This window comes from Muscardinus avellanarius (assembly GCF_963383645.1).
Source record: "Muscardinus avellanarius genome assembly, chromosome: 8".
NCBI lineage: Eukaryota > Metazoa > Chordata > Mammalia > Rodentia > Gliridae > Muscardinus > Muscardinus avellanarius.
The window spans coordinates 91,765,519-91,790,265 of NC_137794.1; the positions used below are offsets into that span (position 1 = coordinate 91,765,519).

Here is a 24,747-nt window from a genome sequence, read left to right on the forward strand (position 1 = left end):
ATGTCAGTTGGGGATTCCTCCCGGAAAACCCTCGCAATGGAGAGCTTCCACACAAGGTTCAGTGCCTGGACCCCTTTCAGCAACAAGCCACTGAATAGACAGGTGAGCCACGCACTCTACGATAGAACAGCCTTGATTTGTAAAGTGGATTTGACTGCAGGGTATTGAGCCTCGTGGTTATCCTGCGAAAGCCCATTTAAACAAGAGCAAAGCTAGCTTTGTCTCTAAGATAAAGTCTCTTCCTACCCTAGAGCCCAGCTCCTATGTTACAGGAGGCCCCTGATCTGTCTCCTCTCACTCTGTGCTTCCGGGGACCAAAGAGAGACCTCCAGGACACAGTGGGTTGCTGTAAGAGGGGAGGAAAAGGGAGGAAGGTGCTTTGGGGGTGATGAGGGAGTGTCCATGTAAGTTTCTCCAGAATTATTTTTGCAGTACCGGGGATCAAACCCAGGGGCATTCTATCTCTGAGATACACCCCCGGCCCTGTTTTTAATTCTTTATTTTGAAAGAGGGTCTCACTGGGTTGCAAATGGCTTCACTAAGTAGGTGAGGCTGTCTGCGAACCGTGATCCTGTCTCCGCCTCCCGAATTCTGGGATTACAAGCATGCTCCACCATGCCTGACTCAAAATTGTTTTCCTCTTTTCCTAGCTATGTCCACTGTATATCCATGGGGCCTGGCATTTCTGCCCCTTGAAAGGAAATTTTGGAAGAAGTCATGGAATGGTGCAGGGCAGTCCAGCTGGGCCTCGATGGAAGAGAGTAAATGGCTCTCAGAGCTCACGTAGGGTCAGCCTCTTCCACAGAGAGGAGACTGAAGGCTGGGGCCGAGCCGGAGAGGCAGAGAAGCCAGCGCCTCGGCATGTGCCCGCCCGAGCACAGCTAGACAGAAGCCAGGCCTAGGGCATGCAGGCCCTTGGCTTGTTTTCCTGGAGAGGGAAACTCATGATGCATTTTGCAATAATAATATATTAACTTTTACTTTAGTACGAAGACCCAGGGCTCTGGGTCAGTAAAGTCATACCTACCTCAAGTGACCCTGTTTTCACCATTCGATGTATGAAATGTAGGTCATGTGTGTTTTCAAGATGCAAGGTGTGGGAGCTGTTTCCGCAGGTCACCATAGTGTAGATAAAAACACGAGCTGGGAATTATTAGCTCTGTGTTTTCCAGAAGCCCTCCTTGGGCCCCTCTGTAATTACACCCCCACCAGCCTATCCCACCAGCCCACCCAGTGAGCCTGGGCTTGTCTGGATCCCTGAGTAAAAACAGTTCAAGCTGAAAGGAGAGACCCCCCAGGACATATGTGAAAGCACTTTGTGAAACGTAATGTACTATGCAAATATTAGCTGTGAGGTCGTTAGACTGGGTAAGGATTGCTTAGCAACTCAGAATATATGTAACTGCACAGCAAAATCTCATCCTTCCCCCTTACAGCTCTTTCAGGAAAGAGTTGCTCTTATAAGTCATTGGTTTGACCTCTGGACCAACAAGCAACGCCAGGAATTCCTATTCACAATTTTTTTACGATGCACTAAATCACAACTAAGGTAAATGTAGCCTAGTAGTATAATTATCATCAATTGTTAAAGGAAACGTAATATACTAAAATGTTTATATAACCTTTTAAGTTTTTTTTCCCTACGAAAAAATGAAGCCATTGTTATGTTGGGGTTTATAAACAAACTCTCCTAATACCTGCTTCCTCCTTGACGCTGCAGTAGAACCTGGTGGTGTGTGTGTGCAGGGTTAACACCTCTGTACCTTTCTGAGGTTGCTTTTTTGTGTGTGGCTGTTCACTGGGGATTGAACCCAGGGGCATTCTACCTCTGAGCTAAACCTAATTTTTCATTTCTTCTCCTCCTCCTCCTCCTCCTCCTCCTCCTCCTCCTCCTCCTCCTCCTCCTCCTCCTCCTCCTTTTTTGCAATACTAGGGAAGGAACCCAGGGGCATTCTACCTCCGAACGACACCCCCAGCTCTATTTTTTATTCTTTATTTTGAAACAAGGTCTCACTGAGTTGCAAAGGGCCTAAGTAGTAGCTGAGGCTGTCCGCAAACCTGGATCCTTCCTGTCTCAGTCTCTTGAATGCTGGGATTACAATCGTGCACTACCACAATAAGAAAGACACAGCTTTCTTATTTGGAAACAGGGTCTTTCTTATTAAGTTGCAGAGGTCCTTGCTAAATTGTTGAGGCTGGCTTTGAACCTGTGATCCTCCTGTCTCAGCCTCCCAAGTACTGGTATTACAAGCGTGCACCACTATGCCTGGCTTAGGCTGTTTCTTTTTTGCAAAAACCTACCAGTGGCTTCAGCCAGGTAACTTTTAGTGTATTCTTGATTTATTAAATTCCCCACTGGAACTACCATACAGCCAGTATATTCCAAATGGTTATCTAGTACATTGGGAGGTGTTTTATAAGTGATTGTTAAATGAATAGATGGGTCTGAAAAATATATGAGAAATGACAATGGTAGCAACATTTAGGGATATGTATGGACAAGACATATGGCAGCCACCAATGACCACGTGTGTGTGTGTGTGTGTGTGTGTCTGTGTGTGCATGTGTGTGTGTGTGTTACTGAGATTGAACCCAGAGGTATTCTACCTTCAAGCTATACTCCCAGCCTATTTATTTATTTATTTATTTATTTATTTATTTATTGGTGCTGGGGGATTGAACCGAGGGACATTCTACCCCTGAGCTATACCCCCAGCCCTTTTTTTTTTTTTTAATTTGAAAACAGGGTTTTGCTAAGTTGCTGACAGCCTCACTAAATTGCTGAGGCTGGCTTTGAACCTACAATTCTCCTATCTCAGCTTCCCAAGTACTGGGATTACAGGCATTTGCCATCACACCTGGCTTTTGTATTATAGTTTAAGTGCCTCAGCATAAACAGTGGAACATTAATTGAAATTATTTCCAGGCACAACTGGTGTTCTGATCAGGAATTAATACTCCAGGGGTCATTAGCACCTTCTAGATTAGAAAGGTCACCATGTCTTAGTTATTATCAGATCCTTTGATAATTAGCAGAGCAAATATATAAGAGCAACCAGTGGCTTGTTAACTAACTAGGCTAATGTTAGAAAGAGACTTCCTTTGGTGAAATTAGGGAAATTCAGGAGGTGTGGACTGAAGTGTACTAGCAAACCCCGCATATGCCTGGACGTGGCTGGAGACTCCAGCGAGGTCAGTAGCCGGTCTGTGAGTGTGGGAGTGTGGGAGTGTGGGAGTGTGGGAGTGTGGGAGTGTGACTCCTCAGGCTTCATACCCTAATAAATGACCTTGCGCCAGTCTCGGGGATTTCTGGGGGATTTCCAGGGGTTTTCTCGTAGCCCGAGGCCAATAATGAGAGTAATAACATGAATGATGGAACGTTGTCCTTTCTCCATGGGACAGACACCTCACCTGGACGATCCAGAGCTGGGACTTCATCGCCCTGATGATGGGACCCTCACGTGGCTGGCACTAATCCACCAATGTTTATTTAGTGAAACCCTAGGTGTGACATTGTTTGGCTTTAGCCCTTTCCCACATAGCCTGGCGGAGAGGGTGACCTTTGGATTTTTAGTGTCTGAGAGCCGAGCATCACCAAATTAGCTCATTTTCGTTTGTAACTTGCCTTGCTGTTTTTCGTCCACTTTTCCCTGCCCATCTCATCTGATCAGCCACTTCTTCCCTCCTCGGCTGTCAGCTTCCTCTTGCATCTGAGGATGTGAAGCATGTTGTTAACTGTCTCTCCCTGCTGGCATCACTGGACGGAGACGGACATCTTCCTGGCTCTGTTGGACAAGGCTGCAAAGACAAGCTACAGAGAAACAGGCTCTTCCGTCTGTGTACATACAGAGAAAGGGACATTTTAAATTTTTAATTATATTTATTTTTTGGTACTGAGGGTTGAACCTAGCAGAATTCTACCTCTGATCTACACTCACAGCCCTTGAAATTTGTTTTGTTTTGTTTTGAAATAGCGAGACCCTCGGCAACCTAGAGAGACCGTATGGTGCTCAGGCTGTCCTTGAATTCCTGTCCCAACCTCCCAAATACTGGAATTGCAGGTGTGTACCACCACGCCTGGCTCATTTGGGTGCTTCCATTGTCTCCAGTTCTTGTTGTTGTTTGGTGGTACTGGAAATTAAACCCAGGGAAATTTTACATGAGATAAACTCCTAGCCCTTTAATTTTTTGTTAGAAGGCTCTTGCTAGGTTGCTGCGAGTTTCACTCAATTGCCGAGACTATCCTTGAACCTGCAATCCTCCTGTCTCAGGGGTTACAGATGTGGGTCCTTCTACACCTGGCTGGAAGGGACATTTATGACAGTCATCAGCTATGTTTCCTTTTGCTCCAATCTCCCAGCTTTGGAGATAATAATAGACTAAACCCCCATGCCTATGTGCATCACGTTCTAGTCTCCTGCACCGTAAACCGAGCAATTTCAGTTATGGCCACTGGGGGTCACTAGAGAGCCTGTGGCGTACTTGGAAGCCGCAGCAGCTTAGGCCTGACATTTTGTAGAGGGAGACTGCATCTTTTGTCTGGTACCTGAATTCTTCTTTCTGTGGGACAAGAATGTGGAACTAACCTGTTCTGCGAAATGGCTTTGCTTTGTTGACTAGCAGCTGTGCGCCCTCAGAAAGCAGTCTGTGCTTCGCAGTTCCACGCTGATTTCAGGGGACGTCGCACGCATCTTTCTGGTCTCCCGATTTGGCATCCTGAACCCATTCTTAATTTGTAGCTCTGGCTTGTGTTGGTGAACACCAGTCAGATCATTCCCTTAGAGTCTTTTTTTACATTTTTTTCCTCTCTTCACTTTGGTTTCAGCTGCCATTTCTTCTTCCCTACCCACAACCACAGATACCACGTGCTGGTTGTCTAGTTTCAGGCTAGTTGGTAGTCTGTGCTCAATCTCAGTTAAATCTAGAGGCCCAGCTGATTTTTTCTTTAAATTAACACAATCAGCCGGGCGTGGTGGCGCACGCTTGTAATCCCCGCGCTTGGGAGGCTGAGACAGGAGGTTCGCACAGGTTCAAAGCCAGCCTCAGCTACTTAGTGAGGCTCTCAGCACCTCAGTGAGACCCTGTTTCCAAATAAAATATAAAACAGGTCTGGGAGTACAGCCTGGAGGTAGAAAGCCTCTGGGTTCCACCCCCAGTACCACCAAAAATAAAAAATAAAAAATAAATTAACACAATCGATTTTCCTTTAAACATCTTTAAGTTCACAGGCATTATATTTTCAAGTTTACATATCTTGGGGTATGTATCAGTAATACTTCCCTTTTTATTGATAAATAACAATTTTTTGTATGAATGTGCTATACTACTCACCAGTTGATGAACATGTAGGCTGTTTCCCATTTTGGCTATTATAAATAATAATTTTATGGACATCTTTTTTACCAAGTTTTTATATCTGGGTGTTTTTACTTCTCTTAGGTATACTTCTAGGAGTAGAATGCTGGGTCCAATAGTAAGAGTGCAATTAACTTTTAATTTTAAGTGTTTCTTTAAAGTCCTATTTAAGTTGAACATGGTGTTTCACAACTGTAATTCCAATATGTGGGAGGCTGAGACAGGAGGATCACAGGTTTGAGGACAGCCTCAGCAACTTAGGCTCTCATCAACTTAGCAAATCCCTACTTCCAAATAAATATAAATAATAAACAAACAAACAAACAAACAGGACTAGGGGTGTAGCCCAGAGGTAGAATACTCCTGGATCCAATCCCTAGTATTACAAAAAAAAAAAAATCTATTCTGGTTGTCTCTCTTCCCTTATAACTGTGAGTATACTTATTAATAAACAAAAATAAGAATTATTTAAATGTCTGAAAATTTTATAATAAGCTGGACTAGATTTATCTCTGTAATACCTTTTTTAAAGGCAGAGAACACATTGTATTAGATATTTTATTTTGTAATTTATAAATAATTTTACTTTAATTCAGATAGCAACATTTATAAAGATAGTATTTCAATATTGGTGGGAAATATGTCATCACATTTTCTTTAAAAGCTTTTTCTTAGCCAGGCACAGTGGTACACGCCTGTAATCCCAGTACCTGGGAGGCTGAAACAGGAGGATCACAGGTTTGACATCAGCTTCAGCAACTTAATGAGACCTTCAGCAATTCATGAGATGACGTTTCTAAATAAAATAGGGTTGGGGGTGTAGCTCAATGGTACAATGCCCCTGGGTTTAATCCTCAGTGGAAAAAAAAAGGTTTTCTTAATCTCTATAGAATAGATATATATTTTTTGGTGGTACTGGGGTTGCTGGAAGCCCTTCTACCTCCGGGCTACACTCCCAGACCTATTTTATATTTTTATTTGGAAACAGGGTCTCTTAAGCCAGCATGGCTGGCTTCGAACCTGCGGGTTCCTCCTGTCTCCGCCTCCCAAGCGCGGGGATTACAAGCGTGCGCCACCACGCCAGGCAAAAAAAGACACTTGTTAAAAGTTCAGCTTACTAGTCCCTTCTCCCGACAAATTCTCCTGGCCACCTCAGTGGAAATGCCGCCTTTCCTGAGGCGCATCTCTGCTTATCTCTCTCATGCCTGGCAGTTTTTTTCCGTCTCACACCCTGGCATTTTTCCCAGTACATTTTACTCAAATGTCAACATCCGTGATGGTTCCCACTGGTGTCTCTCCTCTGCCATTTGACAACGTTGACCTTTCCTGTGACTCTTGAAGGAAGCTGGCTGCTCCTCTCTGTTGTATTTGGAGACCTATGAGGAGCTGAACCCTGGCCACACTGGTGGAACCGGTTTTAGATGGCTTCTGTTCCACAGACCAGTGCCTCATTCAAAGGCCTGGCATTCCAGGACTGGGGCTGTTTAGACTTGTAGCTTTCCTGGGGTGGGTGGGGCAACATTGGCACAAACTGCATTCCCAGCTGATGCACTGCCAGGTGTGTGTGTGTGTGTGTGTGTGTGTGTGTGTGTGTGTGTGTGTGTGTGTGTGCGCGCGCGCATGTGTATTGGGAAAGGAGGAGGTCCAAGCACAGACCACCAGGAATTAGCTCTCACCACTGCCCCCAGTGGAACAGAGTGGAATTGCGGATGGAGGGCAGAAAAAGGTACCATGCACAGAAGCCCCAGCACACGTTAGTGCACACACCCACGAAGCCCCTGCAAGGGCCAGTCGAGGAGATCTCTCAGCTGTGATCTGTCAAGGAAATCTGCGGCGTAATTTTCCAGAGACAACATACTTCTAGCTTCATTTGGACTGTAGAACAGCGAGGCCACTCTAAATTATGGAAAATCCATTTGGGAAAAGAATGCTTCTGTGTGGAGGTGGTAAAGATATTAAAGAAAAAAAGTCATCCAATAATACTTGCTAAAGCCCTGCGAGGCAGGCTGGTTAAGACCGTCGAGATAGGTACAGGCACCTCTCTGGGGATTTGCAGCCAGGGAGAGGGATTGGGCTCAACTCCCAACAGAGCATAGGTAAGTTGGACTTTATGGTCATGAGAGCAGAGTGGGAAAATTACTAAGAGGACACATCAGAGGTCAGAGGAGTTAGTTCAGTTTAGACCAAGCTTGCAGGATTATGCAAGGGACGGGCCACAGCGATTGGATGACTCCTAGGGGGTGGTGAATTTATTTACTCATTCATTCATTCTTCCAGTATTCAGTATATAGTACTTTATTTCTATTGTATGAATGGAAAGCCAAGAAAATATTGAGTTAATTTAAAAGGCAAATTTTAGCTGGGCGTGGTGGCACCTGCTGGTAACCCCAGTACTTGGGAAATTGAGACAGGAGGATTGTAGTTTCACAGCCAATCTCAGCTACTTAGGGAGGTCTTCTGCAACATAATGAGACCCTGTTTTAAAATAAATATATCATTTGTAAGAATATGGAAAACTTGGAGAACATTATGTTAAGTGAAAGAGAAGGGACATATGTTTTCTCTAATACTCTCAAGCTAGGGAGTATTAGGGATACCAGAGGGACTCCAGATAATGGAGGGGAAACTTCAGCGAAACCAGGAAGGAAGGGTGGGGAAGGAAGAAGGCTGAGGTTTATTAATGGAAAAGCTACATTCGAATATGTGTATACATGTGAATATAACATTGTTAACCTGGACACTCAGTATTGGGAAGGAGGGAAATGAGGAAGGGGGAGGGGGGAGGGCACCAAGTAGTGTGTGAATATACGCCATTGTCAACATGATCCACAGTATGATGTGAGACTATAGTGCACCGATAAAAATAAATAAATAAATAAATAAATAAATAAATAAATAAATAAAATGAAAAATAGGGCTGACATGTAGCTCAGATGTAGAATACCCCTGGGTTCAATCCCTAGTACTGCAAAAAAAAAAGGGCAAATCTTTAAGGGGTGGTGAATTTTGAAAGGGGATCTTGCCCTCTACAATGAAAACTATAAAACATTAAAAAATACATTGAAGAAGACCTTGGAATATGGTTGGAAAGATCTCCCTTGCTCATGGATAGGCAGAACAAATATCATGAAAATGGCCGTTCTGCCAAAAGTGATCTACAGATTCAATGCAATTCTGTCAAAATACCAACAACATTCTTCATAGATCTAGAAAAATAGTCCTGAATTTCATATGGAGAAACATAAGACCCAGAATAGCCAAAGCAGTTCTCAGCAATAAGAATCATGCACGAGGGATCACAATTACTGACTTCAAATTATACTACAGAGATAGTAGTTAAATAGCATGGTATTGGCACACACATAAAAACAGGCATACAAACCAATGGAACAGAATAGAAGTTACAGAAACAAACTCATACACTTATAGTCAATTGGTTTTTGACAAAGGGGCCAAGTTCATACGCTGGAGAAAAGACAGCTTTCCAACAATGTTGCTGGGAGAATTAACTACCCATTTGTAGAAAAATGGAACTAAATCCTCACCTCTCACTGTGCACAGGAGTCAACTCGAGATGGATCAAAGAGCTGGAAATCAGACCAGAGACTGTGAAGCTGTTAGAGGAGGGCATAGGCTCAACACTCCAACATGTAGGCAGAGGGAGTAACTTCCTCAACAAGACCTCCAAAATGCAAGAAATTAAAACAAGAATTAATAAGTGGGATGGCATCAAACTAAAAAGTTTCTGCTTATCATTTCTGCTTATCAAAGGAAGCCATCAGGAATCTAAAGAGAAAGTTTACAGAATGGGAGAAGGTCTTTACCAGCCACCACTCTAATATAAGGCTCATAGCCATCACTCTGATATAAGGCTAATATCCAGAACTTACAAAGAGCTCAAAAAACTCTACACTATCAAAGCAAATAACCCAATCAAGAAATGGGCAACTGAACTGAATAGACACTTCACAAAAGAAGAGATACAAAAAGCCAATAGATACATGACAAGATGTTCAACATCATTAGCCATCAGGGAGATGCAAATCGAAACTACACTGAATTCCATCTAATCCCAAAATAAATAAATAAATAAATAATAAATAAAACCATTTCTGTAACTTGCAGATTAACATTTTTATTACCTTTTTCTTTTGGAAGAGATTATGCTTTAATATATTTCTGTTATATTCCCTGGAACTTCTAGGCATATAGAATTAGTACATAGATTTCAGTTCAATGTACTGATTTCTAAGAAGATTTATTAGATTTGTAAATAAACTATAACTAAGACATGTAATTTGTTTTTCCTAGGTTTTACTGTATAAACAACCCATAGAGGAACATCTTTTATCTAAACCCTTAGACATATCCTTAGTCATTGCTTTAGGATAAACTCCAGAAGACGAATTGTTGGATCCAAAGGCATGTTTATACTTGTCATACTGCTTTACTTGTTTTCCTGTTCATTGCAACTCAGGAGCTGCATAAATCCATATGATTCCAACTGTATATGCCCCGACAGGCCTTTGTGCCAACCCCCTGAAGCCCCATCAAAATGTGCACCAGGGAACCTGGAGCAGTGGCCCATGCCCGTAATCCCAGTACTTGGGAGACTGAGACAGGAGGATTGCAGGTATGAGGCCTGAGCGCAGTAACTAAGTAACTTAATGAGACCCTGCATCAAAATAAAAAAAGAAATTTAAAAGGGTTAGGGCTAGAGCTAAGAGATACAATGCCCCTGGAAAGAAGGAGAAGAAGAAGGAGAAGGAGAAGGAGAAGAAGAAGGCACCAGGACTGAAACTGGGGCATGCCACTCTAGATCCTTCCAGTGCCAGAAAGTGTTTGTAAGAAGCCACTGGACAAGACGCAGAGGCACCACATAGGCAACTAGAAGGCAGGGACCCCACTCACCCTCTCACCCTCTGCAGACCACCTCTCCAAGCTGTTCCCCCAGATATTTCCACTACATTTTAAATTTTATTGGTGCACTATAGTCTCATATTTCATTGGTGCAATATAGATCTCACACAATGTGGACCATGTTGACAGTGGCATCTATTCACACAGTGCTTGGTGCCCTCCCCTCCCCTTCTCCCCTCCCTCCCAACACTGAGGGTCCAGGTTAACTCCGTTAACAGCTATTCACATGTATACACATATTCGAATGTAGCTTTTTAATTAATTAAACTCAGCCTCCTTCCTCTTTCTGGGTTTTTTTTTTTTTTTTTTTTTTTTTTTTTTTTGGTGGTACTGGGGTTCCTGGAAGCCCTTCTACCTCCGGGCTACACTCCCAGACCTATTTTTACATTTTTATTTGGAAACAGGGTCTCCTAAGCCAGCGCGCGGGGCTGGCTTCGAACCTGCGCGATCCTCCTGTCTCCGCCTCCCAAGCGCGGGGATTACAAGCGTGCGCCACCACGCCCGGCCTCTTTCTGGCTTTGCTGAGGTTTTCCACCACAATTTTGTCGGCTCCTTTCTACTTTTTTTTTTTTTTTTTGAGGTGCTGGGGATTGAACCCAGGGACATTACCTCCAAGCTACACCCCCAGCTCTATTTTTTTTTTTTTTTTTTGCGGGTCTGGGGATGGAACCCAAAGGCATTTGACCTCTGAGCTACACCCCGTGCCCTATTTTTTATTCTTTATTTTGAAACCGGGTCTCACTGAGTTGCAGAGGGCCTCACTAAGTAACTGAGGCTGTCTGTGAACCGTGATCCTCCAGGTCTCAGCCTCCCGAATGCTGGGATTACAAGCGTGCGCCACCACGCCCGGCTTCCCAGCTCTATTTTTTATTCTTTATTTTGAAACAGGGTCTCACTGAGTTGCGGAGTGCCTCACTAAGTAGCTGAAGCTGTCTGTGAACCGAGATCCTCCGGTCTCAGCCTCCGGCTTCCTTTCTACTTCTGATCAGAAATTTAAGAGCAGAGAATTAGATTCAAGCCCCGTATTAGGAAGCTTTATTTTTGAAAGTACACATTGTACATTCAGGAGCACACTGCAAGGCTTTGTCATGAATTATTTAAATGAAACTATCCCTGTTACCAAAAAAATGAGCAAAGCACATTTTGTTCATTTTCTCCTTACATGTTGTTGTGCTGTTTCTCTTCACGGATTTCTTACTTTGTAACATTAACTAAAATGTGATAAGCCACAATGACATTACTGCAAAGTGCCCTGGTTCTGGGCTCACGCACTGATTTTTTTTTAAACATAACCGAAGCATTTTCTTTTCTTCCTGCTTAAGATTCATTATGCCTGAGTGTGTCCTTGTAGTATTGCACACTAAGAACAAATATTAAACATGTATAATTGAGGTTTACTTTTAAAAGCAATTCCTATTCAGTTCTTTTGTGAGTTGGGGAGGAGGAGAAAATGAAGGTTTTTGTTGTTTTGGTTTTTTTGCGGTGCTGAAGATTAAACCCAAGGCCTCATGGTACCGGGAAAGTAAGTGCTCCACCCCTGAGCTCCATCCCCAGCTCTGGAAGTGAAAATTCTCAAGATACAGAGACCCACCTTTGAAAAGGAGGCCAGAGGAGCCAAGCATGGTGGCACACGTTTGTAGTCCCAGCACTTGGGAAGCTGAGACAGGAGGATCGCAGGTTCGTGGCCAGCCTCAGCTACTTAGTGAGGCCCTCGGCAACTTAGTGAGAACCTGTTTCAAAATAAAGAATAAAAAATAGGGCTGGGGATGTAGCTCGGAGGTAGAATGCCCCTGGGTTCCATCCCCAGTACCAAAATAAATAAAGAAAGAAAATAAAGAAAAGAAGGCTAAAAACATTTTTGAGTCTCATTTTACTAATTTGCTTTGATTCTCGCTTTACTAATTTGCTTTATAATTGCAAATGAGACTGAATTTTATTTCAATTTCTTTTTCTTTTTTATTGTCCTGGGATCAAACCCAGACTCTCACCATGCTAGGCAAGCACTTTACCACTAGCTACATTACCGGCCCTGCAACATGACAGTGAAGCCTGCCCGGGAACGAGGGGCTGGGGCAGGAATTCTGTTCCTGGTGTTGCCGCAGTCTCCTTCAGGGTGAATGCTAATCTCCAAGGAATTACACATTAATCGTGTGTGTTTTATGAGCACTGCCCAGAAGATTCTCAAGGGACACTTCTGCATGGAGACCACACGCTGCCAGCACATGCACGACTCTCTGCTGTCCGGCTTACACACGCATGCACACGCACACACACGCACACGCATGCACACACACTCCTCAGACTGATGTGTCAACAGGTTCATTTTAAGCCATTCTGTTTTGGCTTAGAATGTGACTAGCCTATAAGGATCTAGAAAGACCAGTTCCTGAAACTAGCTCAAGGCAGTGGACACACATAAAATATACCAGCAATACTTTGAAATTGAAGCAGGTAGATTTTTAAAGAAAAATTGTATTCTGCAATATTTTTAGTTTACAGAAAATCTGCCAGAGTATATAAATGATTTCTTTATCCTTTCCACATTGATGACTTCTTTTTCTCTTCCTTCTCCTCTTTTTTTCTTCTCCTTCTCCTCCTTCTTCTTTGCAGTAGTAGTACTGGGGACGGGACCCAGGGGCATTCTACTTCTGAGCTATAACCCCAGACCTTTTATTTTATTTTATATTTTGTTTTGAAACACTGTCTTGATAAGTTACTGAGAGTCTCTTAAGTTGCCAAGGTTGGCCTGGAACCTGCAATCCTCCTGTCTCAGCCTCCCAAGTACTGAGATTCCAGGGGTGTGCCACCACACCTGGCTTTTAACAAAATGCAATATTTTATTTTATTATAAAAAGTATCAAATTTATTTCAGTATTTTTGTTTCATTTTTAAATTAGAGTTGTTGGACAATTACTGCAACTTAAAATTTATTACCAGATGTGCAGAAAACATTAACAAGCTATTAAATACTTCAGCGAATATAATTACTGGACCATGTTTTTAGAAAAATCATATTTAATGGTCAAATGTTCCAGTTATGCTATTTAACTCAAAGCTCTGTACTTCTAATTATAGCACATTATCATTTTGATATAATTTATCCTATTTGCACAATGATTACTATGCCCAACAAAAGTTTCCCAAGTTTGGGGTCTTCAACACATAAATTATGACTTTGACTTAGCTGTTAACTAAAAAGAAATTTGAAATTATAATTTTTACCTCCAAACTGATACAAAAGCATAGGACATCACTATCATGTGAGTAAACTGAAAGTGTAAACTACTTCACAGTTCAAGTTAACACAGGAAAAAACGAGTTCCAAGTTACAGCATTTAGCATTTTCACTGCAGGCTTTATGGCCTGTTACTCTTCTCAACAACTTATCCCTAAGAGAGTGGCAGTGTTCATAAGTACAGAAATTGTTGTGTCCAGTAGATGGTATTGTACATAACCAAGATAATAGGATTCTTTATAAAATTAGGTTTAAAAAATGCAGAATGTCTTGATAATTAAGTTGTCCCAAATGCTAAAAATCAGGAAAATGCAGAAAATAGACATACTCATCATTTGCTTTCAGAAATCCAAAAATGAGTACTTGGGAGGCTGAGTCAGGAGGATCACAGGTTCTTAGCCAGCCTCAGCAATTTAGTGAGGCCCTCAGCACCTTAGCAAGACCCTGTTTCAAACAACAACAACAAAAAAATGTGGGATCTTCCTGTCTTAGCCTCTCAGGTACTGGGATTTTAGACCTGCACCAACATGCTTGGCTCTAAAAAAAATCTTTAATTTGTGTATAGAACAATAATAATGTTTAAAAAATCTAAGATTATACATGGCAAAAAATAACAATGTTATTCAACAAGTAGAATAACTACAGGTAATAAACTAAATTTCTTAAAATGCTTATATTATAATCTCTGGAGACCTCTATATATGATCATCCTCAGGGTTTGTTTATAACCAGCTCTATAATATAAGAAATAAAATTTCTCTTCTTTGAAAAAAAAGAAATCAAAAAATGATCTACGAAATAATGATAAAAAGATGTGATTAATATACTGTATCTCTTTTATGCCAAAGCAAACTTTTTACCTCAAAGAGGGTAATTCATTTCACACCCTTTGTCCAAAAAGGACCCTACTTTAAGCCACTATATGAATAAAGTTCATAATGTGAAGTCATTTCTCTCCACAGAATGTTCTCATCTTAGTATATAAACTGCAACATGGCAAATAACTAAATCAGTTATAAAGAACTACAGGTTGAATATCCTGTGTCTGAAACGCTTGAGACCAAAAGCGGTTCAGATTTTAGAATATCTGTATGTATATAACAGGGTATCTTATGCATAGGACCCAAACATAAACATAAAGTTCATTTTTGTTTCTTATAGCTTGAAGGTAATTTTATACAGTATTTTTAGTGCAGCTGTCGGGGGTGACCCATCAGGAGGCCAGTGTGGAATTTTCGACCTGTGGCATCATGTCTGTATGCTACAAAGTTTGGATTCTGGAGCATTTTGCTTTTGGGATTTTCAAATTAGTGATGCTCAACCAATAATAACAAATGCTAATTTATAATAATTGCTGGGAGATAACAAACTTGTATAACCAAGCCTAAAAGCTACTACCGTATTGAGGTCAGAACTAACCATGATTCTTCTATACAGTCAGATTTCAGTGACTAAGTAATACTATCATGGTATCCAAATAAATCTTAGTGAGTCCTTGCAAAACTGCATAATTTTCCAAATGATTTTTCTCTGGTTCCAGAACCTCTTCCTTCAGTCCTTTTTCAGCCGTTTAGTTTTTGCGATATTTTCTTGACGTTTTTGTTTCTTCTTTTGCTCCTCCTGCCTGGCTTCAATCATCTTGGCCAACTTCCAGGACAGGACAGCACTTGCTAGGAACAGTGGAGTAAGGGCCAAAATAACTGTTGTGAGGAAGCCCTATGGGTCCTTTGCAGCTCATTCCACAACATACTCAGCCCAAGCCTGTATGTCAAACATCCTTGTAACAGTCTTAGGAAAACTTATGCTGGAGTCGTGATCTCTAGTTTTGTCCTGGGATTATCCAGTGAGGCAATCACAATTTCGGATGACTCTGTTTTTGTCTTCTTTAATTCTACAGTACAACTCCTGAGAGATTTAAATTCTATATAATGGGTGAGCGCAGCCGGAAGTAGGAAGACCAAAAAATGCAATATTTTAGCTGGGTGTGGTGGTGCACACTTGTAATCCCTGCACTTGGGAGGCTGAGACAGGAGGATCGCACAGGTTCAAAGCCAGCCTCAAGCTACTTAGTGAGGCTCTCAGCAACTTAGTGAGACCCTGTTTCCAATAAAATAAAATATAAAATAGTTCTGGGAGTATAGCCCGGAGGTAGAAAGCCCCTGGGTTCCACCCGCAGTACCACATATATAATATTTTATAGTTTAATAGCTAACATTTTACCATTTTCGCTTTATTATGCTGAAGCATTTGAAAGTAAGTTGCCAACGTAGTACTCATTAACCCTAACCATGTCATCAGGTGTTTCCTAACAGACAAGAAACTGCTGAAAAGTCGAAGTGTGCCCATTAATGCCTGTGCTGTCACAGTGCTACCAGGCAGTCCACGGGCCTGATTCAGAGATTCCCACTGCTTTCCCTGTTTGGTCCAGACTCTGGTCCAGGGTCACTCAGTTTTCCTATCCCTAGACCCATCTTCAATGTGGAGCAATTTCTCAGTTTTCCTCTGTCTTTTATTACTTGACGCTTTTGAAGAGGACAGACCAGCTACTTTGTTAAGTGACCCTCATTTATCACCCAGCCCATGACACACTGAGCGAATCCTATCACTGACCTATCCTATCACTGATTGAATATCTGCTGTTGAATCAGGAGAAAGGATTGACATTTCAGGATGGCCAGCTAGTTGGGCAGAGTGGTTCATGCTTATAATCCCCACACTTGGGAGGCTGAGGCAGGAGGATCACAGATTTGCAGTCAGCCTCAGATACTTAGTGAAGCCTCCTGGAACTTAGTAAGACCTTATTTCAAACTAAAAAATAAAATAGAGCTCAGAGGTAGAATGCCACTGGGTTCAATCCACAGCAACACTCACACACACACACACACACACACACACACACACACACACGTCTGGATATCAAAAGTATGATTAAAAAATCCAACAAACTCTACCAAAAGGCTTATAGAACTGATCAACAAATTCAGCAAAGTATCTGGATACAAAATCAATCTTAAAAAATCAGAAGCTTTCCTGTACACCAATCATAAATCCACTGAAAAAGAAATTCAGAAAACACTTCCACTCAGGATCTCCCACAAAAAAATAAAATACTTAGGAATAAACTTGATCAAGGAGGTAAAAGATCTCTACAAAGAAAATTATAAAACACTGAAAAAAGAAATCGAAGAAGATCTTAGAAGATGGAAAGATCTTCCATGTTCATGGATTGGCAGAATAAATATCATTAAAATGGCCATCCTTCCAAAAGTGATCTACAGATTTAACGCAATGCCCATTAAACTACCAAGATCATTCCTCACAGACATAGAAAAATCAGTCCTTAAATTTATCTGGAATAACAAAAAGCCCAGAATAGCCACAAAAACCATGCAGGAGGAATCACAATACCTGACTTTAAACTATACTACAAAGCCATTGTAATAAAAACAGCATGGTACTGGCAAAAAAACAGATACATAGACCAATGGAGCAGATTAGAAGACCCAGAAACAAGTCCACACACTTTCAGCCAATTGATTTTTGACAAAGGGGCCAAAAACATACACTGGAGAAAAGATAGCCTGTTCAACAAATGGTGTTGGCAAAACTGGTTAACCATATGCAGAAAATTGGAAATTAACCCCACTTTCTCACCCTGTACAAAAGTCAATTCAAGATGGATCAAAGACTTGGAAATCAAACCAGAGACCTTGAAGCTCCTTGAAGAGGGCATAGGTCCAACACTGCAACACATAGGCACCGATAAACACTTTCTCAACAAGACCCCAAAGGCACAACAAATTAAAAGGCAAATCAATACGTGGGATTGCATGAAACTGAAGAGCTTCTGTTCAGCAAAGGAAACTGTCAAGAACGTCAATCGAGAGCCAACAGAATGGGAGAAGATTTTTGCCACCTACCCCTCCGATAGAGGACTAATATCTAGAATATACAGAGAACTCAAGAAACTCAACACTAAGAAAACAAAGCATCCAATAACAAAATGGGCAGACAAACTAAATAGACACCTCACAAAAGAAGAAATTCAAATGGTCAATAAATGCATAAAAAATGCTCAACATCACTGGCAATCAGAGAGATGCAAACCAAAACTACCCTGAGATTTCACCTAATTCCAACTAGAATGGCAATCATTCAAAACACAAACAGCAACAGATGCTGGCGAGGATGTGGAGAAGTGGGAACTCTAAGACATTGTTGGTGGGATTGCAAATTAGTGCAACCACTTTGGAAAACAGTATGGAGAATCTTCAGAAGAATGGGAACAAATCTACCATTTGATCCAGCAATACCACTTCTGGGTATCTACCCAAAAGATAGGAAGCCAAACTACCAAACTAATGCATGTGTATCTATGTTCATAGCTGCACAACTCACCATAGCCAAACTATGGAACCAGCCAAGATGTCCATCAACAGATGAATGGATTACAAAATTGTGGGATATGTACACAATGGAATTTTACTCAGCCATCAAAAAAACTCAATTACATCATTTTCAGAGAAATGGATGGAACTGGAGGACATTATGCTAAGTGAGATTAGTCAGTCACAAAAATAAGAAAACAGATGCTTTCCCTAATATGTGAGAGTTAGGGAGAAATGGATCATAGGAAGAACTCTAGATGAAAAAGGAAATCCTATGGAGGAGCAAACAAGACAACCTAAAGGAGGAGAAAGGAGGGGAGAAGAGGAAAATCTCTAAAACACACAATGTACTTAAACATACCAAAGTCAACCACTAAGCCGAGCAAGGGAGGGAGGGACGGGGAGGGAATGGGGTGGGAATTGGGTAGGGGTTAAATCAGTGATGTGTGCATATATATACACACAAGTTTTTTACCCCAATATGATATATGAATATAATGCACCAATAAAAAATTTTATAAGAAAGTATGATTAAGGGAGCCACATAATATAGTATATTAATTTAGCTCCAGTGGGGAAGAAAATTTAGTTTTGTATCAGAGGTTGTCATTTAAAAGTGAAAAAATACATTTCTTCCAATTTTATTTTACTTACGTTTTTGTTTATTTAGTAGTGGGGACTGAACCCAGGGGCATTTTTTATCTCCAAGCTACTCCTCAGCCTTTTTTTTTTTTTTTTTTTTTTTTTTGGTGGTACTGGAGTTCCTGGAAGCCCTTCTACCTCCAGGCTACACTCTAAGACCTATTTTATATTTTTTTATTTGGAGACAGGGTCTCTTAAGCCAGCGAGGCTGGCTCCAAACCAGCCTGATCCTCCTGTCTTTGCCTCCCAAGCACGGGGATTACAAGCGTGCGCCACCATGCCTGGCTCTCCTCAGCCCTTTTTAAAAATTTCTTATTTTGAAACAGAGTTTTGCTAAATTGCTATGGGTCTTGCTAAGTTGCAGATGGCTTCAAACCCGCCATCCACCTGTTTCAGCCTCCCACATAGTAGATTACAGGTGTGTACCACCACACCTGGTTTATTAGGATTATTTTATTTTATTTTATGTTTTATTTTATTTTTATTTTTATTTTTTGGTGGTACTGGGGTTCTTGGAAACCCTTCTACCTCCGGGATATACTCCGAGACAGATTTTTAAAATATATATTTTGGAAACAGGGTCTCCTAAACCAGCGAGCCTGGCTACAAACCTGTGTGATCCTCCTGTCTCCGCTTCCCAAGTGCAGGGATTACAAGTGTGCGCCACCACGCCCAGCCTTATTAGACTTATTTTAAAATGACAATGTGGGCGGGCGTTGTGGTACATGCTTGTAATCCCAGAGGATCACACAGGTTCGAAGCCAGCCTCAGCTACTGAGTGAGGCTCTCAGCAACTTAATGAGATCCTATTTCCAAATAAAGTATAAAATAGGTCTGGGGGTGTATTCATTTGAGTCACCCCTCCATGCCAGTCTGGTATGGAGCTGTACCTATCCTCTGTATTTCTATCTTTTAATAAACTTCTTAAAAAAATAAAATAAAATAGGTCTGGGAGCATAGCCTGGAGGCAAAAAAGTCCCTGGGTTCCACCCCCAGTACCACAAAATAAATAAATAAAAATAAATAAAATGAAAATGTAGAAAATTGAAATTAATGCAAATAAAATGTTTCAAAAATCCCCAAACATTTGAAAATTAACCTATCTCTAAATAAGCTATGGTCACAGAAGAAATCACAAGGGAAATTAGAAAACACCTCAAATAGAATGCTGATGAAATTCAACATACCTGAAGGTGAGTGATACAGATAAATCACAGCCTAGAGGTAAACTTATCATTTTAAATGATTGTATTAGAAAAGAGAAAAGGGACTTAAAATTACTGATCAAAGCCAAGCAAAGTGGCACATGCCTGTCATCCAAGTACTTGGGAGGTTGAGATAGAAGGATTGATAGTTAGAGGCCAGCCTCAGCAATTTAGCGAGATCCTGTCTAAAACTAACACAATAAAACAAGCCAGACAGATTCTTTAGTTGTTCCTTTTTGTGTGTGTGGTGCTGGAACCCAGGGCCCCAAGCATGCCCAGCAAGCGCTCTGTCACTGAGCTACGTCTCTTGCCCTTCCTTGAGTCTTTCTAAGAGCTGTTTTGTAGATGTTATGTGTGTGGTGCACGAACCCAGGTGGCTTTGTTTCTATTTGCAATATGTATATATTGAAGTGGAGAGGGTTTGCTACTGATGTTACGGTGAAGGCATCTCGTATATATATATTTTCATAACTGGAGATTGAACCCAGGGGCATTCTGCCTCCAAGATATACTCTCAGTGCTATTTTTTATTCTTTATTTTGAAGCAGGGTCTCACTGAGTTGCAGAGGGCCTCACTAAGTAGCTGAGGCTGTCCACAAACCACGATCCTCCTGTCTCAGCCTCCTGAAGGCTGGGATCACAAGCGTGCGCCACCACGCCGGGCTTGTTTAGACAGTCTTATATGTGAGTGTTCTGAACTAAATCTCTGCGTCTTTCTTTTTAGGGTTGTCCAGGACTGGTTTACAGAACGAATGCACGTGGCCAGAGTGGATTTCTCGACCGTCCTGCCGCGTTTCATTTCTCTGTACATCTTTTCCTTTCTGAACCCAAAAGACCTGTGTGCAGCGGCTCAAGTCAGCTGGCCCTGGAAGTTCTTAACTGAGCAGGTTCACAGCTCGCCACTTCTTAGCAACAGGCACAGATTCAACTGGAACCTGTCATGTGGCCATCGGGCGGCTCTCGTCCCTGGAGGCAGGAGCTGAGGGTGCCTGGCCTCCGAATGAAGCACAGAAGGAAAAAAATGGGGATACGTGAAACACAACAACTCATTTATCTATTTAGTCCTGGGGATTCAATCTAGGGGCATTCTGCCTCTCAGTTACACCTCCAGCCCTATTTTAATAGTTTTTTAATTGGGAAACAGGGTTGCATTAAGTTGCAGAGGGCATGATGAGGCTGGCCTCAAGCCTGTGATCCTCCTTTCCTAGCTTCCCAAGTACTGGGATTACAAGATTATTTATTTATTTATTTATTTATTTATTTATTTATTTATTTATTTATTTATTTATTTATTATTTTTTGCTTTGAAACAGGGTCTCACTAGGTTGCTGACGGTCTTGCTAAGCTGCTGAGGCTGGCTCCGAACCTACGATCCTCCTGTCTCAGCCTCCCAATACTAGGATTACAGGCATGCACCACCCTGCTGTGAACCATATATTTATATTTTCTGTTGTTCTTCATACCTTCTTGCATCTCTGATTTTTGCTTTGAGGTCATTTTTTCTCTGTAATTCTCTTCAATAGTTCTTTTAATACAGGCTGCTGCTGCTGATAAATTTTCTTAGTTTTTGTTTGTATGAAACAATTTTCATCTTACCTTTACACCTGAAAGTTATTTTCCATAGGAAATTTGAATTCTAGATTGGCAGTTCTTTTTTTTTTTAAATTATTTTGAGAATGTTTCACTGTCTTCTAGCTTCCACGACATTTTTCTTAGGAAATCAGTTTTATTGTTGTTCTCTTATCTTTAGGTGCCTTTCAGACTTCTTTTATCTGTTTTGTGTTTTTAGAAATTTTATTATGTGGAATCTGGGTGTGTGTGTTGATGTATGTCTATTTATACTGTTCTGTGTTTTGCAGTGATTTTTGAATCTGAGATTTAATGTCTTTCATCAGTTTTTAAAAGTTCCCAGATGTTATCTCTATATATTATGACTTTCCTATTGTCTCTCTTTTTCTTTAAGGATTCCAATGCTTTTTCTTTATTTCTTTTCACAGTACTGGAGATGGAACCCAGGACCATTCTACCTCTGAGCTACACCCCAGCTCTATTTTTTTATTCTTTTTTTTTTTTTTTTTTTTTTGGTGTGTGTGTGTAGTTCTAGGGATGGAACCCAAGGGCATTCTACCTCTGAGCTACTCCTCCAGCCCAATTTTTACTCTTTATTTTGAAACAAGGTCTCACTGAGTTGCAAAGGGCCTCATTAAGTAGTTGAGGCTGTCCTCAAACCACGATCCTCCTTCTCAGCCTCCTGCCAGGCCTCCAATACTTACACATTAGACTGGTTCACCACATTTCCTGTTCTCTTCTGGACATTTTCTATCCTCTTGGATTCTAGGGGTTAAGCCTGGATTTTCTTCTGACCTACCTTTCAGTTCACTAATTTTTTTTTTAGCCGCATTCTAATCTGCTCTTAACCGCATCCATTGAGTTTTAAATTTCAACCATTATAATTTTCCGTTCTAGAATGATGATTTGCCTCTCTTGCCAAAAAAATTCCACTTGGCCATTTATATTCTTAGACATATTAGTTACATAGTGTTTTCTTCAAAGTTTATGTATCAGAATTATAATATTTGGCTCTACAGAGAATTTTTATGGTGACTAAAAACCTAGAAAAGAAACCAACATTTTTTGTCTCTTGGTGTGTTCTGGTTATTTTTTGATTAGGCACCAGATATTGAGTCTAAAACACTGATATGATAATAGTCTCTAGATGGTAAGGATGTACTTTTGCCTTGGGCATTTGGTTAGCCTGGGAACACATCATGTAAACCCAATCAGGGAACATAATATTTCAAAGCTGGCTTTGATCCTGGTCAAAGTTTGTCTAAGTCTATATCATTCTTCCTGAAAAGCCTCTCCACTGAAAGCCTGTTACTATTACCAGCTCTCGTCCCTTTTCTGATTCTTGGATTTCAATTTGTTTCCTTTCTTCCCTGTGATAATTCCCTAAAATTCTTTATGGCTCCCAAGTCTTTCAGCCATAAATTTCTGCTCTGCTTGTCAGCCTACTAAGCTTTACTTTGGAACTGGCAAATGCCTCTGTGTGAACTCGATGCAGCTATCCGGCTTCCCTCTCCGGGTCTTTCTTCTTGCGGATGTCTTGGTGGTATACATCCTTGGTTGTGCTGGTAGCTCTGTGCTGCCTTCAAATCATTGTATTTTAGTATATTTCACATAAATATTTGAACAGATTGAATCCCATGAAATTTTCTATTTTCGGACGTGAATAATGGTTGCATATTGGCAATATCACAGGGTTCAATTGAAGTTGTTCTCGGTGAGGGCTGGACTGAAACAAACTCCTGTATCACTGCTAGAAACCAGATTGTCTGAGTGTAGGGTTAAAATAACCAAGTGCTATAAGGAAATTAGATAAGGGTAACGAAGATTACCAATACATTATATTCATATATAATAAATATATTCACCAAAGTTTTTTTCCTATGGAATGAGGTATGCTTCATATTTCTCAGTAAAGCTGAGATGTCAAGTCAGTTATACCAGAAATCTTAATCTAACAAAACTAGTATTATTATCATTATTTTGGTACTGGGGATTAAACTCAGTACCATTTTCCCCAGGCGCACATGCACCTGTGTGTGTGTGTGTGTGTGTGTGTGTGTGTGTGTGTGTGTGACTGAGGATTGAACTCAGGGGCATTCTACTTTTGAGCTATTTTTATTTTGAAACAGGGTTTCACTGAGTTGCCAAGGGCTTCACTAAGTGCTGAGACTGTCCATGAGCCTATCATTTTCTGTCTCAGCCTCCCAAGTACCAAGATTGTACAAGCATGTGCCACCAGCCCCAGCCCCAGCTTTTTTTTACTTTTTCGTTTGGTTTTGGGGATTGAACTCAGGGATGGAACTCTACTTCTAAGCTATACTCCCAGCCCTTTTTATTTTGAAACATGTTCTCACTGAATTCCTGAGGCTGGCCTTGAACCTGTGACCCTCTTGTTTCAGCCTCCCAAGTATTGGTATTACAGAAGTGCTCTACCATGCCCACCTACCAAAAAAAAATTATTATTGCTAGAAAACTAACCTTAAAAACATTATTGGATGCCCGAGACATTATTGCTAAGACACTCTGCTTTAAAATTTTGCAGTTCAAGCCGGGCATGGTGGTGCACGCATGTTTGTAATGCCAGCATGAGGGAGGTAAGACCAGAGGATTCCAGTTTGTGGACAGCCTCAGCTACTTAGTGAGGCCCTTTGCAACTCAGTGAGACCCGGTTTCAAAATAAAGAATAAAAAAATAGGGCAGAGGGTATAGCTTATAGGTTGAATGCCCCTGGGTTCCATCCCCAGACCTGCAAAAACAAAAACAAACAAACAAACAAACAAAACAAAAAACGCGGCTCATCCTTTCTCGTGTGTCTTTTTCCGAAGGATTGCTTATGGATGCCCAAATGCATTAGGTTTGGATGGTTCCTTCCCTATACGCCAACAGAGAACGAGTACGGGGCCTGGAAGCACCACTACATTGCTTGTGTGTCCAACTTAGACTGGCTAACACCCAGGGAGGCCGCTGCCGCTTATGGGACCCTGAACGAGCCTAAAGCAGAGGATGAGGAGCTCCGGGAGAGGCAAAGAGAGAAATGCCTAAGGAAAATGATTTGGGAGAAAATCGCATTACGGAAGAGTAAGTAGCATTTAAAAGCTTTGTATCTTACCCGAGCATTGTAGAGACGAATGCGTTTATATACTGATTTCTACGGAGCAGAATAGCTCTGACTGGAGTAGTGTGTAGAGGGATTATGTATGTCCAGCTCTTTTTTCTTTATTGTGTATTTCAAGTTAATTGGTAATAAGAACAAAAAGACTTCAGGTGAATAAGTACGGTCAAGTGTTGGTGTCTCCATTGCCTCCTAGTGTAAAGAGTGGGAGGGTCAAGGAGGCAGGTCACCCTTGCGGCCAGCGGGACCTTCGTGCCCAGTGGCACCTTCTGGTGGCTGCCGGGGGCGGCCCAAGCCAAGCCTCATCAGTCACCCACTGCC

General features: G+C 41.4%; 1 protein-coding gene and 1 pseudogene across 2 annotated transcripts in view; one reads left to right on the plus strand and one right to left on the minus strand.

The window, feature by feature from the left end:
* ECT2L (epithelial cell transforming 2 like) overlaps nt 1-24,747 on the plus strand; it is a gene marked incomplete at both ends in the record, with an annotated part of 69,280 nt that continues 44,533 nt past the window's right edge. The window contains 4 exons of the mRNA XM_080700690.1: nt 1-102; nt 1,437-1,549; nt 20,470-20,632; nt 24,140-24,392. Coding sequence (XP_080556816.1) covers nt 1-102; nt 1,437-1,549; nt 20,470-20,632; nt 24,140-24,392 — 631 coding nt within the window. The remainder of the gene's footprint in view (nt 103-1,436; nt 1,550-20,469; nt 20,633-24,139; nt 24,393-24,747) is intronic.
* Nucleotides 15,062-15,286, minus strand: LOC308266472 (small integral membrane protein 15-like; annotated as a pseudogene). The gene has a single exon. The product of its transcript is annotated as a small integral membrane protein 15-like (transcript).